Source organism: Pezoporus occidentalis, unplaced genomic scaffold (genome assembly GCF_034315485.1).
Source record: "Pezoporus occidentalis ecotype Australia unplaced genomic scaffold, CSIRO_AGI_Poc_V1 ctg39, whole genome shotgun sequence".
NCBI classification, from domain to species: domain Eukaryota; kingdom Metazoa; phylum Chordata; class Aves; order Psittaciformes; family Psittacidae; genus Pezoporus; species Pezoporus occidentalis.
The window spans coordinates 470504-486546 of NW_026915713.1; the positions used below are offsets into that span (position 1 = coordinate 470504).

Genomic DNA, 16043 nt, shown 5'->3' on the forward strand with positions numbered 1-16043 from the left:
GGCCTTCCTACGTGCTCTGCCAAGGGAATTGCAAGTTTAGGAGGGGATTTAATAGACATCAAGGATTTAGTGACATGCCAAAGATTGCATGACTTCACTGTACCTATTATTTGTGCCTTTCTCTTTTAATAGAAATAAAAACAATTACTGTGCAGAAAAGATTTAGCTTCTCTTTGAGAGTATTATACCATATGGTATGGGGGATGTATAGCTGACAAAATGAATGTAAAAATGAAGTACATACACTTCAGATGATGCTAGTTGAACTAAATTTATGTTTCAAATTTTAACTGAGCTGATAGAAAAGTTTACAAATAGCAAAAGAACTTCATATGTTAATAGCTATTCAAGTAAGACATAAAAATACTTGTTACTGAGTTTAGCTTTATATAAAAATGGCCTTGGGGACCAAAGAACATTTCAACAGACAGCTAAGTAATCACTGTAATTATAAGAATGAAAACCAACAGAGTTTTTCCAAATAAGTCTTGTTATCACATGATAGCACATGAAATTGCAAACAGCAAATATTTTTCGTGGTTGCTGGGAAAAGAGATTTTCCTGATAGGACATGCTGTTCATAGATGAGGCATGAAGATACTTGTACTGGCCATTCTGGGAGGAAAAATTGTCAATATTATTATCAGGCATATATGTGAAATGTTTGGGCTTGTGCAGATTCTAGAGCTGAATGGAAAGATTTTCTAAATGACCTTCAATGGCCAAGAGTCTTTCAATTTTTCAGGGTATGAGTTCCCTTCTTGTCTTCAAAGATCGAGGGAATTGCTGTCATACTCTAGAGTTCAATGTGGAAATACAGAAATAACAGAGCTCAGTATTAGATAGACCTTCATTGACATGGAGAGAATATTCACATCTTTGAAACAAATTTTATTTGTAGAGAATGAGAAAAAACAGAAAAAAAAAACCAACATTTGGGGACTTTGAGAATAGAATAGCATTAAGTTATTAATTACAGTGTTATAAAAGCACAGGGGGATTGTACCTAGAACACTGCAACTGCAGCAAGATCTCCTGAATCAGATTTCAAAGAGCTCAGTATCTGGGTGCAGAGGGGAGGAACATGAGCTATTAATTGCAATATTAATCATATACTGCCACCATAGTAGTGCAAGGTAGCACTTCACCACATGTTCACAAAGACCAAATGTCCCCTCAGTAATTTCTGCAACTGCTGAGCTCCTTGCACCAAGCCTCTACAGAATCTCTTTTTCAGAAGGGGGGGAGGGGAAGAGTGTATTTCATTTGGGCTGCTTGAGCAAATTCTTGACCAAAATTCACCACAGTCACATAATTTTAAACTCACTCTCTGAGTACTAAATGCCAGGCATGGGTATAAAAAAAGGTCCTGGGGAGTTTCTCTGGTCACCTTTGTTCTGCATTTTTTTTTTCCTTCCTTACTTCCTTCTATTTCTCTTTGATCACAAGAGTATTCCTACCTCAATCTCATCTTTTCCCTCACTGATGCCTGCTGTCCCGAGACAGCCATATGCCCAACCAACGCTCTCCTTTTCCTATCCCCACCACAGAATGCTGTGTTGGCTTCCTTGAAACAGGAATATGCCAAAAAAACTGATCATTAAGAATATCTCCTCATTTACATCTCCAGTGTCTCACTTTCTAAAATGGTACTGAAGCTTTTTACCATCTATAATCCTCCTAATCTACATCTGTGAAAATCTCTTGCAATAATCAGTGTGCAAATAACCACTCATTCAGTATGTTATTCACTGTCACATGCTCAGGCTGCTCCCCTAGCTATTTCTTCTGAACTCACAGAAATGTATAGCCATGCAAGAAGAGTCACAAAAATATGATATACCACTCATGGCATATCCCTATAAATTTCAAAGAAGTGCCAAAGCAGTGAAATGAATATGATCAGCCTCGTGTACCATCAGCTAAGAACCCTTTCCCCAGTCAAACAAATACAAAATATAACCTCTCTTCCTTTGAAAAAAGGACACTCAGAGCAGCTGGAAGGCTCAGGTGATCAGAAACAAGATATTAAGGCATTTCTCTATGAAACACAGTTCAGACTCAGACCAGATCAGTCTTAAATGAAAGTCACTACCATTTAATGACTGCTCAATGAAAGCTGATGTTTTCAGACATCCAGATCACAGAAACTGCCATCACAGTGGTGACTAGCTTTGGCAAAGACAAAGAACCACATAGCCTAGATAACTAAAATAACCTCTAGTGTCCTGAATGTTTCCCTGGCCATGTATATCAGGGCTGAAATACATTGGCTGGGTAGCTCACAGAAAGTTGCATTTTTACTATTTGTGCTGTACGTGTACTTGGGATAAACAGAGGGCTTCCAGTCTCCCAGGGCTGTCAATCTGTCATCTTCCACACATACAGAGAACAGGTTTTGCCTTTTAAAAGAAAGAACACTGTGAACAGAAACTCATTAATCAGGGCTTATTTCTCCATGTGAAAAAAAGAAAAAAGAGAAGCAGAGTCAAGTCACAATCTCCCCATTTGGAACTCCATTCCACTTCACAAGCTGTGGATAAAGAATATAAAGTAGAATCAGAAAGTTTGTCCTTAGAGAAAGGAAAAAGAAACACCTAGGTCTCTGTGTGGGATATGCTAGTCTGAGGAAGTTGAATAAACTGGTACAATATACAATGCTATGACTCACAGTGCCGGTTGGAAGAGCACTGTATGCTATCCATCAAACATTCGCTTCAAGACAATCCTTGAAACTTTGAACACAGCAGGATAAGAAGATCACAAACCTCTCTGGAATCTGTGCATGCTGCTAGGCACTCTACCTGCCTTATAGCAACCGTGGTTATAAAAACCCCTTCATGTGCTAACCTGAAAAAAAATTAATGAGATTGCTTATAATTTATGACTGGATAGGTAGGCTTCCACTCTGTGATCCCAAGGACTTGTTGGAGTACTCTTTGTTAGTATAAGTCAATCACAGAATTATAGAATAACCTACCTTCTTTAGGTGTCAGAAATGCAGATTTCATTGTAAATCAGGCATGACTCAAATCCCTGACAGTTGATGATTAAAAAATTACAGTAAAATTAATTTTAACTTAAGTGCTTGCTAACAATATATTTTTCATAATTTTATTACTGACAACCCCCTCTGAGAGCTATAGTATATAGATAAAACAATAATTAATGTAGGCAAAAGCAAAGACTAATTTAGAGAGATATTGTCAAGAACGCTTTTTGGAACTTAAAGCTTGACACATTTTCAAAATCAAGTTGATTAGTCACTGAAAACTATTATGAGCAGAGCATTAGTTAAAGACTTAGACTCTACTAAAATAAAGCTGAATATCTTTTTAGACCTTTGGGTTAGTTGCGCAGCAATGTGGGTATTGTTGGATGACACTATTACTGACCATGTTACACAGAAAGCAAACAAATCATCCCTTCCAGTGTCTTTAAAAGCTAAACCTTGAAATCTCAGCAATTTCGAGGGGTACTTTGTATTTTTACCAGTTAGGGTGTTTTAATATACATTTTTCTCATCCAAATTGTTTGAAAACACCCTCAGAAAGAAGGGTGGAGAGGAAGTTGTGAGATCTGGCCCAATCTAGCAAGCCATTAAATGAATGAGGCCCTGATTTCAGTGAGACTACTCACAGTACCACATGGAGAGCCAGTGTTGCTGGACCTGGTGCTAGTTGATTATATAAAAATAACCAAATAACTAGACCTGAAGTCCAAATAAAACCTGTAGTTAGATGGAGTTCATTGGAATCTTAACCTTTCATCTGTAGAAACTGCAGGGGTTTTGATAATTGTCTTTTTCTTCCTGCTGAATAAATTAGTGATTTTCTCCAAGACAAGCATCACTTGTATTCATAGTTTTCTTCTTTTGCTTCATCATTGTCTATCATATGCTCTGGGAATATGATTTAATGATATTGTTGGTTTAGTGGTGTTGTCACTAGTGCTATCATTATACTGGTGTCACATACTCAACAGTCATTAAATGCTGGCACTCAAGTGAGCACTGTAAGGGGAGCAAACAAGTAGCTACTGCCTCTCTTTTGGACACCAAAAATTAGACAAATGTGCCAAATTATTGTGAACAGAACCTAAAAGTATTTTGGAATTTCCTGGAGACCAAAATCTTGCTGACTTAGAAAGCCCCAAATTCGGGTCCACTGGAAGTTACTATGATACACTTTTCTGGGAACAGATTCATTCTTAAACACCTCCTTGAGATGTCTGAGCCTAGAAGAGAACCCTGCCCTTCTTCTCCAGAGGATGAGCAGCCAATAAGGGAGAGGAATAGACTGGAACATGGAGAAAAAAAGGCTGAGTTCCTACAGATTTCCTCAGGTCTCCTGGGGCAGTTTTGACTTAGGAAGATAATAAGCTACCAAACCCAATCTTGAGGTGAAAAAAGACTAGTCCTTTAGACAGGAACATCACCTTGCAAACTTCATCAGTGCTACTACTGCTATCAGCACAATAAGGATGTAGGGTTCCTGTTTGTATCTGAACTGCCCCTATGCAGAAGAGATGGCATTTCAAGAACAGGATGGGATAATGCAGAGTGCAACAGTAAAATGTACCGATTCAGTTGCTGAACCTGGAGAAACTACTTTCTTGTAGGCTAAAGGAAGATCCACAAACAATTTCAGTCTGCAAGCAAATATTGATGGGAACCTGAAGACTGTGATTTGTTTGGAGGAAGTGGCATTTGGAAGGAGTTAGGCAAAACAAAGTATATGGACTTATTTACAGCACATAAAAGGATGGTGATTTACCATATATTTTTCACAGCTGAAGAAGATTGGCACTGCATTTACCATATTATTCTTGAACTGTTCTTCTGTTCCCTAGTTGGTCATCATTGACATAAAATGGACAGCAGTACAGCTCGACTGAGTGAGCATAGCCATGACAATATAGAATCAACCCAGTACAGACAGAGTTAAAAAAGCAACCGAGTTCATTATAAAAGCTGTCAGGTTATTCTACATAAATTGTAAAGAAATTTTGCTTGGCCCTGCAAGCAAAGATCTATTGGTCCTGCAAGTGAAGATCTATTTTTAGAACTAAAATGAACAATCAAGCCAGGTAAAACCTCTTTCTCACATAAATGACTGTGAATCTTTTTTCAGGAAACCAGAAATTCTATAACAAGTTTTCATGTAAACCCCACTAATTCTGCTCTACAGAGATTTTGCTTTTCAACACTTTCCAGACTCTAATAAAATTACTACTAAATGTATTACAGTATCCTGTCTCAGACAGGATACTCTTTTCTCCAACTTTTCTAATTTGTTCATATAAACTTATTCTAGAGAAAGAAGACATACTCCAGGTATTGCACAACTTAAACTGGAAATAAGAAATGGATATATGAAAATTTTAAATTTAGATCTGAAAACTAACTTTACACATGGTGCCAGCATCCTGACATACAGTAATTCAGAGTGAGTCACTTGCCATTCAGCAAAGAGAGAGAACGATAATTCAACTGCCGACAAACTCTTGGGGCAGAAGTAAACCTACTTTGGATAAGATATATACACATCTATTCTGGGAGAGGGTAGCCTTTTCCATTTTAGTAGCTTATTTTAAAAATTGGGAATTGAAGAGAATACTTCAGCTCTGAAATGAAGGAACATAAAAGAGGAAATTTGGGGCTTTATGGTAGATATCTGAAAGTCACACTGAAATCTTAAAGTACACAGAAGTGAGGCAGTAATATTCTAAGCGCAACCAGAAAATAGCTGTTAGACCCCAGAGACAAAGTCTTTATGAGTTTGTAAGATCTATCTGATGAGATTTTCCACTTTGGAAGAAAAGTTTAGTAGCGGCTTATGAAAGACTGTTCTAATAGAGAAGGCCTTTGTGGAATGACACGAGCAATCACTATACCAGATGTCAGTTGTGACTTGTGAGTCTGCTGAGTATGTATTAATGTCACTCCATTAATTTCCCTCAGGGATGAAATCTGCCTAAAACTACAGAGAGGATGGCACCCATGAATTTTCAGCAATTGTTTCTGCAGAATTACCTTCAGAGCATTAGCATTTCCTCAGTTTTATATAAGATGAAGAAATAATTCAATATACATTCCTCCTTCTTTGGATGGTCATACATCCCTGACCCAGCTGACAAATTTACATGGTAGGCTGAAGAAGAGAGGGCTATATTTTGCTTAGCATCTTTCCCTGCCCTGTTGCAAGTAATGATAGAAAACCCCTGCCAGATGTGACCTTTCCTTTTCAGGTGGGCTATCAGTGATCAGCAGTGTAGTCATAGGTACGAAGTACACATAGTTGGATTCCAGTTTTCCTTTCAGTTGTTAGCGAGTGAGATTGCAAAAATAAATGTGGGTATAATGCTGAACTCGAAATCTCTTTAATTATATTCTTGTTCTCTTGAGTTTGGCCTGATAGATTGCAGATTTCAATTTTCATTCCTGGCTATCATTAAAATCTGTGAAGGTAAGGTTGAATCATACACTGAGCTTCTTGAGCCTCTTTCTTATTCAAATCATAGCCATCTCTTGGTTAACAGCAAGAATATGAATATATTCCTTTCTAACAGATAAATGTGCCGGAGGAATGGGTAATGTGTTTTATATTGTCACTTTCTTGTGCTTGTTTATGCTCAGGGTTGTTTTCCTTAGATCATTTTATATTCAGGCAGTCTCATCAGTTACCCTCATATGTATCAATTTCCAATTAACAAGAAGAGATGGAAACATGTAAGAATTCAGATCTCATAAAAGTTTTGAGTGCACCACTGTAACACCAACAATTATTACAGGAAGAGTAATTGTTTTCCCCCAAGCCAATCCTAGCTTTTTTTAATTTCAGTAACAGGCTTTGCAGTAACCTATATTGGACATTTATGCCTACATTAAGCAAAACAAAATCACTACTGATCCCAGCAGACGTGCTAAACACTACAGAGCTCTGTGTTACTTAAAAGTAATTTTTGATATAGGAACTTTATTTCACTTCAAGGTTTTTTCAAATAAGTCTTCTTTCAGATAAGAGTTCAACAATGGCTGGTATTGAGGATATAACGGTAATCTCAAGAATGCAACTTCCATTAAGTGAGGGAAGACTGAATTCTCAATTTATTGTACATCTAAATAATTAATTTGCCTCCAAGGCCCCTTAATAAACTGATCATTGAATGTAGTACAACTGGACGTAACAGCACTGTGAAAGGTCTTGAGGCTATGGACAACTTGCATGTCATTACTCTCTCTAGATGAATTACACCATTCAAATAAAGTCATCAGATTTTTTGTCGGTAATGGGGCCAGGGTTTGACATTTACAAGTGCCTTTCTGATGTCTGGTTTTTATGAGATGTCTCCTCTGCGACCTCCAAATTACTTAAACCTTGTAAAAAAAAGCCTAGGAAAGAGATATTGAAGTGTTTCGGGGCTATCATTTGACAATGTTCACAAACTGTGTGCTCTTTAAAGGTTTTTAGGAGGAAACTACTCAACCCTACATTTCTTTTTATGTACAAAATGTTGCTTGCGCCAATCACAGCACACTAAGACCAGGTAAAAGCTGGATGAAAAGTGAAGTGTGATTTTGGACAACATTGATTTTACTTTCAATTTGTTTTTCATCTATTAATTTTTTACAAACATCCTACTCACTGAATTTTAAATGTGCATGTTTACCCATTTAAGCCACAAATATATGCAGATTTATCTAGTAAGGGAACAGAAGCAATATTATTTGATTTATCCTACTGATCACAGTGAACTATTTAGCCCAGAAAGCCACAGCTAAAATGATTTCTCTAGATGGCCCATCTATATATTATCCTTTTACAATCCTTTTTCTATCAGCTTCTAGTTTTCGTTGCATCAGATTAACACCTGCAAGACCTCATCTGACTCAACCATTCTCCATTTTGGATCAATTTCTCTGCTGTACTTCAGTGGCAACATACCCCCTAAGGCCATTTGTCCATTTTTCTCCCAGTTTCTTATGAATCTTTGAAGGGCATATTGACTGCCCTTTTGGAGCAGTTCCAAACCCTGAACAAAAACCTTCAACTGAGTTCAAGCTCAGCTTTAGTGTTGTGGAATTTAAAACTCCACATGCTTTCAAACTGTTGCAAGCAGCAGGTACAAGTATAATAATCTAAAAGGATTTGGCTAATCGGTACAGAAAAGCAATGCACCTCTGCAAGTCCTTAGAAACTTCTTACATCTTGTTGGTATCTTTCCCAGTTTCAAAAAAGTGATGTTTCTTCCTACATTTCTAATGAGGAATACAAGCACAAAAACTGTGACAAACGCCATGGGGGTAGAAGATAACTAGTAAAAGGCTTCTAGGCAATGTGGAAAGATTTATTTGCTTAAACCCATACATACAGAAAATGTGTTGCAAGAGCTTGCTTGAAACTAAATAGTTCTGAGGAGTTTAATGCGTTCATAATCACCCACAGATACACTGTGCTTCACATACTAGCTGATGCCGAAAGACATTCCTTGCTTTATCACAGAACCACAGAATAGTTTGGGTTGTAAAGAACCTTAAAGATCATCCAGTTCCAACCACCTGCCATGGGCAGGGGCACCTTCCGCTAGACCAAGTTGCTCAAAGTCCCATTCAACCTGGCCTTGAACACTTCCAGGGTTGGGCATCCACAGCTTCTCTGGGCAACCTATGCCAGTGTCTCACCACCTTTACAATAAGGAATTTCTTCCTAATATCTAAATCTACCCTCTCTCAGTTTAAAACCATTCCCCTTGTCCTATCACTACATGCCCTTGTCAAAAGTCTCTTTCCAGATTTCATAGTTTTAGGTAATTTTTCTTGTCTTTAGGTACTGGAAGACTTCTCTAAGATCTCACCAGAGCCCCCTCTTCCCCAGGCTGAACAGCCCCAGCTCTCTCAGCCTGTGTTCACAGAAGAGGCGGCCCTCTGATCATCTCAGTGGCCCTCCTCTGGACTCACTTCAACAGATCCACATCCTCCTTATGTTGGGGTCCCAAGAGCTGAACACAGTACTCCAGGTGGGATCTCTGGAGAGCAGAGTAGAGGAGGAAAATCATCTTCCTTGACCTGCTGACCATGATCCTTTTGATGCAGCCCAACATACTGTTGGCTTTCTGGGCTGCAAGTGGACACTACTGGTTGAGCCTTTTCATCAACCAACACCCCTGGCAAGATACCACTTAGCCAAATAGCGTCTTACAGAACGAGACTCTTAACATGGAGATTTTTACAGAAAAGTTTCTTTGATGCTTAGACAAACTCAGAGCCAGTTTCTTTCTGGACTGGACCCTGACACAAGGAATGCACAGTAAAACATAATTTTGAAGGATGAAATTCAGTAAAACAATTTATTTCAGGACAAGGCTATGCTTGACTCCTTGAAGGCTATTCCCGTGCTATATTTCAGTTGTCAACTATTTTGTCTGATCAAAGAAAAATAAAACAGGATTTAGTCAATAATAGGAATGTGCTCCTCTTTAAAAATCACAGGCTATTTTATCAAAACTGCAAAAATGACAAGCAGACCAAAGTACTACCCCATCTCTGGGTAAAGAACAGGAAGTTCTAGGCTGAAAAGTGAACATTGCTGAGAATGGTAATCAAGTAAGAACAGGAGACTCAGGATGGGAAATCCTACATGGCTCTCTCTTATCACCCAAACCTCTCATTAGCTCTTATGACAGGAGGGCTGGAGAACGTGAGCTGCAGAGTTGCCCCTGCAGACCAACAGGCAGAGGGCAGTTCCCAGGTTGTATGCCCTATTCTTATCATGTGCCACAAGTAGCTGGGTGAATGTAAGATGCTCATATTCGGAAGCTATTATCATAGTCCACCTGTGCACAGATGATATGCAGCAGTGAAACTCCATCCTTTCTAGGATGCCTTACACTTGCATCTGAAAAGCAGCTGTATGAAAGAAGACTGTTCAAAAGCATCAGTAAGACTCTCAGCATTGTCTCCTCTCCAGTCTACATGTCCATGGTTTGTTATGACAAAAGCATTGGCTGCTGTTTCCCTGTGGAATTAGCAAGTTCTCTAAAAGCTTGTGTGAGCACTAGACAATAAAATAACACATTTAATCAAAATTTGCAGTACATTTTAAGGAGATTTTTTTTTTTCACATAAGTCAAAATACAATGAAGACACTGCCTGAGCATTACTGGGGAACACCAAGAAAATCTGAGTCAATAGAATTCTCAATTTTCTTTAGGATCTACCACCTTGAACAACCAGATTTTCAAGGGCTTGAATCTTACTAAGGCTTATAAAGTGAGTAGATTTTCACATAGGAAGCAAAAGTGCAGAGGGGTGAAAAGTTGGGTGGGAGTGTCAGAATAATGAGAATTCTTGACTATCTGATCTCTTGGCTAGAAAATTTTTATTTAAATTTCTCAAAATCCCTTTGTGCTTGAGGAGAATGGTTAAAAGATCCTGGGGGAAAAACAAAACAAGACAAAACAAAACAAAACAAAAAAAAAGAAGGGGGAAATATTTTTACTGGTTAGGAATACATATTTGGCTACATTTTACATACTGTTCAAATACCATGGGAAAATACCGTGTTAGATATGAATTCTATCATATAGCGTTGGAATATTGCTAGTTTAAGGTATTTTACTATGAGATTATATATGATTCTAGACAGCTGTCAGTCATTACAAACAAAATTAAATGATAGCCTGTGTTAAAAAATGTGTTATGATGGGCTTAGCAACAACTAGAAGTATAATAGGAAAGTTTTAACAGTTAATGCAAACAGGGCTGAAGCACATCGTAGAGTTTCAGAACCAAACTTTCTTGAATTTGACAGAGATTTATTTGACACTTTATTTAGAGGTTATAATTATCAGGATAAAGACTGTACCTTCCCCAAGTTCTAAATACCCCTGAGGGTGAAGGGAAAGACCTTACTGGGGGGTGTCTCCATCTTTCTGCTGTTATGTTTGGTTCACTGTTAGTATACAAGTTGCTTGCTCAGTTTTTAAAAAGATGTGAAAAAGGTAATATAAATATCTTTTGCACTTAACTGAAAATGCAAAAGACTGTAAAACATTTAGAGCTCTAAAAATGTAAAAGCTGGAACAAAAATAAATCCATTCATGTCATATAACATAAAAATGATGTCAAGCCTGATAGGCAAGTTTAAGTATTTCTCAGGATGCCAAGCACAGTAGGACACAGAGTGAATTACACAAAATAGTTTGCCACGTACATACCTGAAAGAAAAGTGGGATCATGTGTGCATCTTGTCCATGCCTCTCAAGCTTGAACTCTCCAGTCAAGGAAATAATAGCAATAAAAAAATATCTCTGTTGCTTTTTAACAGGAATGTGAGTAACAGGAAAGGATGAAATCCCAAGAGACACCCACTGGAAGATGCAGAAACTGTCTGGATAGAGCACAGGTGACTGTAGGTCAGTGGGACCCATCACCTCACAGCAGTGAAATGGAGCAGCAGCCTGGTGCTGCACATCCACCATCACCTAATAGTTTCTCTCACACTTTGGACATGGCAAACTGCAGTGCTGACCACAGGAGGTACCTGCAAGACTGCTGTGGAGGTAGTCCTTCCTCATGGAAGATTTTCCTTTAAGGGAAAGCGAGCATTAGTCCTCCTCTCCCTTGCCCTTCCAAACCATTCATTCACTACTTCTATAGCTCCCAGCACAAGGGACAGCATCAGATACCTGTGTACTCTCTACCCCTACACCCAGATGACTTGGTTCGTCTTTTTCAGTAAAAGTTTCCAAATAGAAACAGAAATGGCAATGTAGCCAGGCCGGCCCACTTCCTTCCTTCACCTGGCTCAGAAGAATTTCTCATGTTTACTTGGACCCAGAACGTGACCCATCTTTCCTGAAACACCAGGTGTTGTGAGATCCACCTCACAGAGCTCCCATCCTTCTAGAAGTTCAAAGAGCCAGGGTTCACTGAAGCACATCAATTCATAGTTCACAGTAAGCATACAAGTTGCTTTTCAGCCACTCTACCCAAATGAAGTGCAGAGGTGTCCGGGTGTAGAGCTTTTTTAGTGTTTGGGTTTTGGGTTTTTTTGTTTGGTGTTTTTTTTTGTTTGTTTGTTGGTGTTGTTTTTTGTGGGTTTTTTTTTGTGTTTTTTTTTGTGCGTGGTTGTTTTGATTAATTTTTGGGGGTGGGGGGTGGTGAAGTACATGTTAGTTTGTATAACAAAGCAAAATGTCCTGCTTCACATTTTTGCTGTGAAAACACAAGGCTTTGAGGGGTTTAGAGGCAAACCTATCAATTGCCAGACACTGGCTGGAAAGGATTTTGAATCACAGCAAACCTTTGATGACCCCAGATTGAATTTCGAGTTTGCAATAAAACCTGTGAGTTTCCAGTGGTTTCAGGTTCTGTTGTAAACATTATACAACATCTCTAATTACAAGTTGACATGCAAAAAAGAAAAACTAACAAAACACGGGTTAAAAAATTTGGAAGAAATTATTCTTGTTTAAACAGAAATTCCAGCACTCATGCCTTTATCTGTCATTCCAAATGCTTTTTAGGGTTCTAAGCGCTGAAAGCATAGGGACCTGCAGTGCTTTTGGAGACACAGAAAAAGGCCTGTATTATATGGCATACCTGGAGCCTGGATATGTAGAGAAGATCCTGCTTCACAGCTCACCGGTGTCGGTGTCGTATAGCTGCATACAGACCTGTCTGAAGGGCTGGCCTTTTATTACATGTGGAAACGATAGCATTAAGGGCAATGCTGTTTATTACCAGTTCAATTGCGAGCAGTCAGACTCTGCTGGCACCACAAGCCAGACAAGAGTTGCCAAAAGAAAGCAAGGGGAGCAAAGGAAAAAAGCCCCACAAACCCTGCCTCGAAGATACAGCCCGGCTGCTTGATGCACGATGACGGCGCAACGCTCTCCACCCGGTCCATAACGCGGACCAGCCGGCAAAGCCCACCCGAGGCGGCCGGACAAGCAGCTCCCGGGACCCGCCGCTACCGGCCCCGCTACCGACCCCGGCTTCCCCACCCGTCCGCCCGCCCGCCTCGGCCAGTGCTTTCGCCTCTCTTCGCCGCTTCCTTCTCCTCCAGGGGGGACAGATTCCCCTCCACAGGGGACGGCACGCCGCGACGTGCTGTGCCGAGCCGCGTCGGACCGAGCCGCGTTGAGCCAGGCTGTGCCATGCCGTGCCATGCCGGAGCGGGGGAGGATAGCTGAGCCCTGCCGTGCCGACGAGAGGAGAGCCGAGCTGTGCCGCTCAGAGGCGGTGCTGGCACCCGCGTCTGCAGCAGGAGGCGCTGCCGTGCGTCGCTGCGCCCGTGCGGGGCCGCGGGCCGGAGTCCCACACTCTCGCTGCCAAGTGCCGGGGAGTGGGGGTTGGACGTGCATGCTCGGCTCCTCCCTCCCTTCCCCGCTCGCCCAGCAGCAAAGTAACTCCGGAGTACGAGGAGAGCCGGTGCCGTTGCCGCCGCGCTGCAGACGGCTGCCCCAGCGGGCGGCCCCGGGGCCAGCGGGCGCCCCTCGGCGCGGGGGTCTCCTGGCGAGGCGCCGGGGCGGGCGAGGTGAGCTCAGCCCGCTGCCACCGCCGAGGGCTGGGGCAGCCCCGGCCTCTTTCGGAAACTTCTCGGCAAGTCGGCATGGGCAGGGGGGCTGGCGCCACTACCTCGCTGCCGCTGCTGGCGGTGCTCGCCCTGCTGGCCGGCTGCTCGCCCGCCCTGCTCGGGACGGCCAGGGCCCAGCTCTCTGCAGGTGAGTGAGTTGTCGCTCGGCCCTCAGGTGAGGGCGGGCGGGGTCTCGCCGCGCCCGGGGTGTTCGCCAAGGAATGGGAGCGAAGGGGAGAGAGCGGGTGGCGTCGCACTGGGACCCGGCTTTCGTCCCCGAGGAGAGGTGGTGGGGCTGCCCTCCGCTCCTATGCACCCCCCAGCCGCCGCTCTGTGGGGCGCGTTTCGGCGGGGAGGGCGACCCACGGCGCGGGTCTCGCAGGGGCGAGCAGGGCGCGGGCTTCGGGAGCCTCACAAACTCCCTTTCCTCTCTTCCTCCTAGTTCTCCCCGCAGGCCAGCCTCCCAGGTGGCGTCGGTGCTGCCGGCGGGGCAGGAGCTGCTACCGCCCCTTCCTCCGCTCAAACTTTTCCCGGCGCTTTCCTGTCCGGCGCGGGGGGCGCAGCCATCGGGGTGCCTCGTCCGCTTCCCGTACCGAGCGGGGCGCGGCGCCGAGCCCCGCGGCGTGGGGTGGGGAGGCGCGGCCCTGGCCTCCGGCAGCTGCCGGGATTTCCCCCCCTACAAAAAGAGTGGCGGGCGAGAAAGGGGAGGGAAGGCAGCATATGGACTGGCGTCTGTTTTGTTTGAAACCCGCGAATTTCTTACCCCTTCGTTTCACTCCCGCCCCGCGCCATGGGGTTTTGCAGAATAAAAGCCCACGGGGCCGGGCGGTGGGAGCTGCGGCCGGTGCAGCGGTGAGTTGTTGGCCCCGGGGGAGCCTTGGGGCAAAGCTCCCGGCGGGGCTGGGGCGAGCGGTCGGTAGCTCCGGCAGGTGGAGGGCGGTGAGAGTAGTGGGGGCTCGTGTTACGGACCCTGGCACCCTCCCCACCCCTCCGCTGTAGTTTATGAAGCGTCCTTCGTTTGTTTGTGGTGAAGCTGTATCGTGAACGTGTTGTTTGTGGTGTGGAGTATTACGCGAAGGGCTAGCTGAAGTAGACTTCAGGGTCTGTTATTTGAAAAAATAGCATTGCAGTTGCACTGGGTGCGTTCAAAGCCTTTATTGTAGGGTAACTGAGTTGAAAACTGCTGTTAATAAAAGTACACTTGGGAGACTTGGAAGCATGGTTTTCATAAGGAACGATGTGTAGTCAGGAGGCTTTTCTCTCCTTTTCTGTCCTGCAGTTCTCCTGTAAATTAGTTTTTAATTGAGACATTTGAAATGTGTCGTCGATTAAAAAATGCGCTGAAGCAGTAAGAGAAATTATGTTGGTTTGAACAGATTACATCCCTCCTATATGGCTGACTATGGTGTGTATCATTTGATGTCTGTGTATCAGAATTGTAAAATTACGTAAGTGCCTGCAAGCCTTTTACCAAGGGAAGGGAAGCGCACCATGCATGCCGCTGGTATGTTGTAGGAATAGCCAAAATAAAATATGCCCAAGCGTAACAACCTTCATTCAAAGCCATACTAAAATCAGACCAATGATTTTTGTGTTGCTGTAACTTGTCAGGCTGATGTTAACACCAAAGGCGACTCTTACGTAAATATTGCTTATGAGCTTGTTCACTGGCATAAGAAGAGTAGGAAGTTTTGATAACTTATGTGTTTCATGGTATTTTGTGCTGAAAATGTGTCACGCAGCCCTTGCTGGAGTTGCAAGTACAAGAAGCCAGGTTGGTACTGTGGGGTATGTGTTAGGTAAGTGGAAAAGAATGTTCAGCGTCCTTCTGACTGGAGTAGGTGAAGCTTGTCAAGGAGTTGAACAATTGTATCTAGGAAACATGAGATTATTTTTCTGTGTGTGTGTGTCTAGCATGTCAGCAGCTAGAGACTAGTTTCTATTGCCAAGCATCAAAAATGTGTTGCACATTTTTAATAAACCTCTGTGGTCAGAGGTTTATTAATTAGAGACTTGCTCAGACTTTCTTGAATGTTTGGAGAGATATATTTGTTAGTAGTTGGTGCTTTCAGTGTTCTCAGTTTAAGGTATGGTGCTCGGAAGTATGTTCAGTTTTCACATGTAGAGCTATGTCCCTGCTGAATGTTTCCTTATGGTTAATCTTGGTTTGAAGGCTCTTGGTTTGACAAGTGCCGCAAACTTTGTTTTTGTTCCTTATTCTAAACCAGTCCCTGATGTGTGTGTTGGGACTCACGTGTCTGTTCCATCAAAGGCCTCTCTTTAGCCTACAGTGAGAGATTTCTGTGTTTGGTGCACACAGGAGCATCTGTTTTCTTCAGTCATCTCCTCTGTTTAACAGTACTGTTTTTCAAGCATTTTCCTTTGACTGCATTTTCACCCCTCCTCACCTTAATCTAATGGCCTGCACTTTTCCATATTAAACTGAATCTAGCCCATTTCTAG

General features: G+C 42.4%; 1 protein-coding gene and 1 long non-coding RNA gene across 15 annotated transcripts in view; one reads left to right on the forward strand and one right to left on the reverse strand.

Annotated features, from left to right (window-relative positions):
- Positions 1–647: 647 nt before the first annotated feature.
- Positions 648–13300, reverse strand: LOC134170694 (uncharacterized). 2 transcript variants are annotated; one of them, XR_009967336.1, is made up of 4 exons: positions 13009–13300; positions 12605–12678; positions 11218–11386; positions 648–2533 (listed from the first exon to the last, which is right to left on the reverse strand). It is a non-coding gene; the product is annotated as an uncharacterized LOC134170694 (long non-coding RNA). The 2 variants fall into 2 exon arrangements; XR_009967337.1 differs by lacking the exon at positions 648–2533 and adding an exon at positions 8903–10432.
- PTPRK (protein tyrosine phosphatase receptor type K) overlaps positions 13296–16043 on the forward strand; it is a 396766-nt gene continuing 394018 nt past the window's right edge. For 12 of the 13 annotated variants that reach the window (XM_062632339.1, XM_062632343.1, XM_062632342.1 and 9 more), the window contains exon 1: positions 13296–13728. In XM_062632339.1, coding sequence (XP_062488323.1) covers positions 13617–13728 — 112 coding nt within the window. In that variant the 5' untranslated portion in view covers positions 13296–13616. Of the gene's footprint in view, positions 13729–14290; positions 14433–16043 lie in introns of those variants that run through there. The other variant, XM_062632351.1, reaches the window with a different exon arrangement.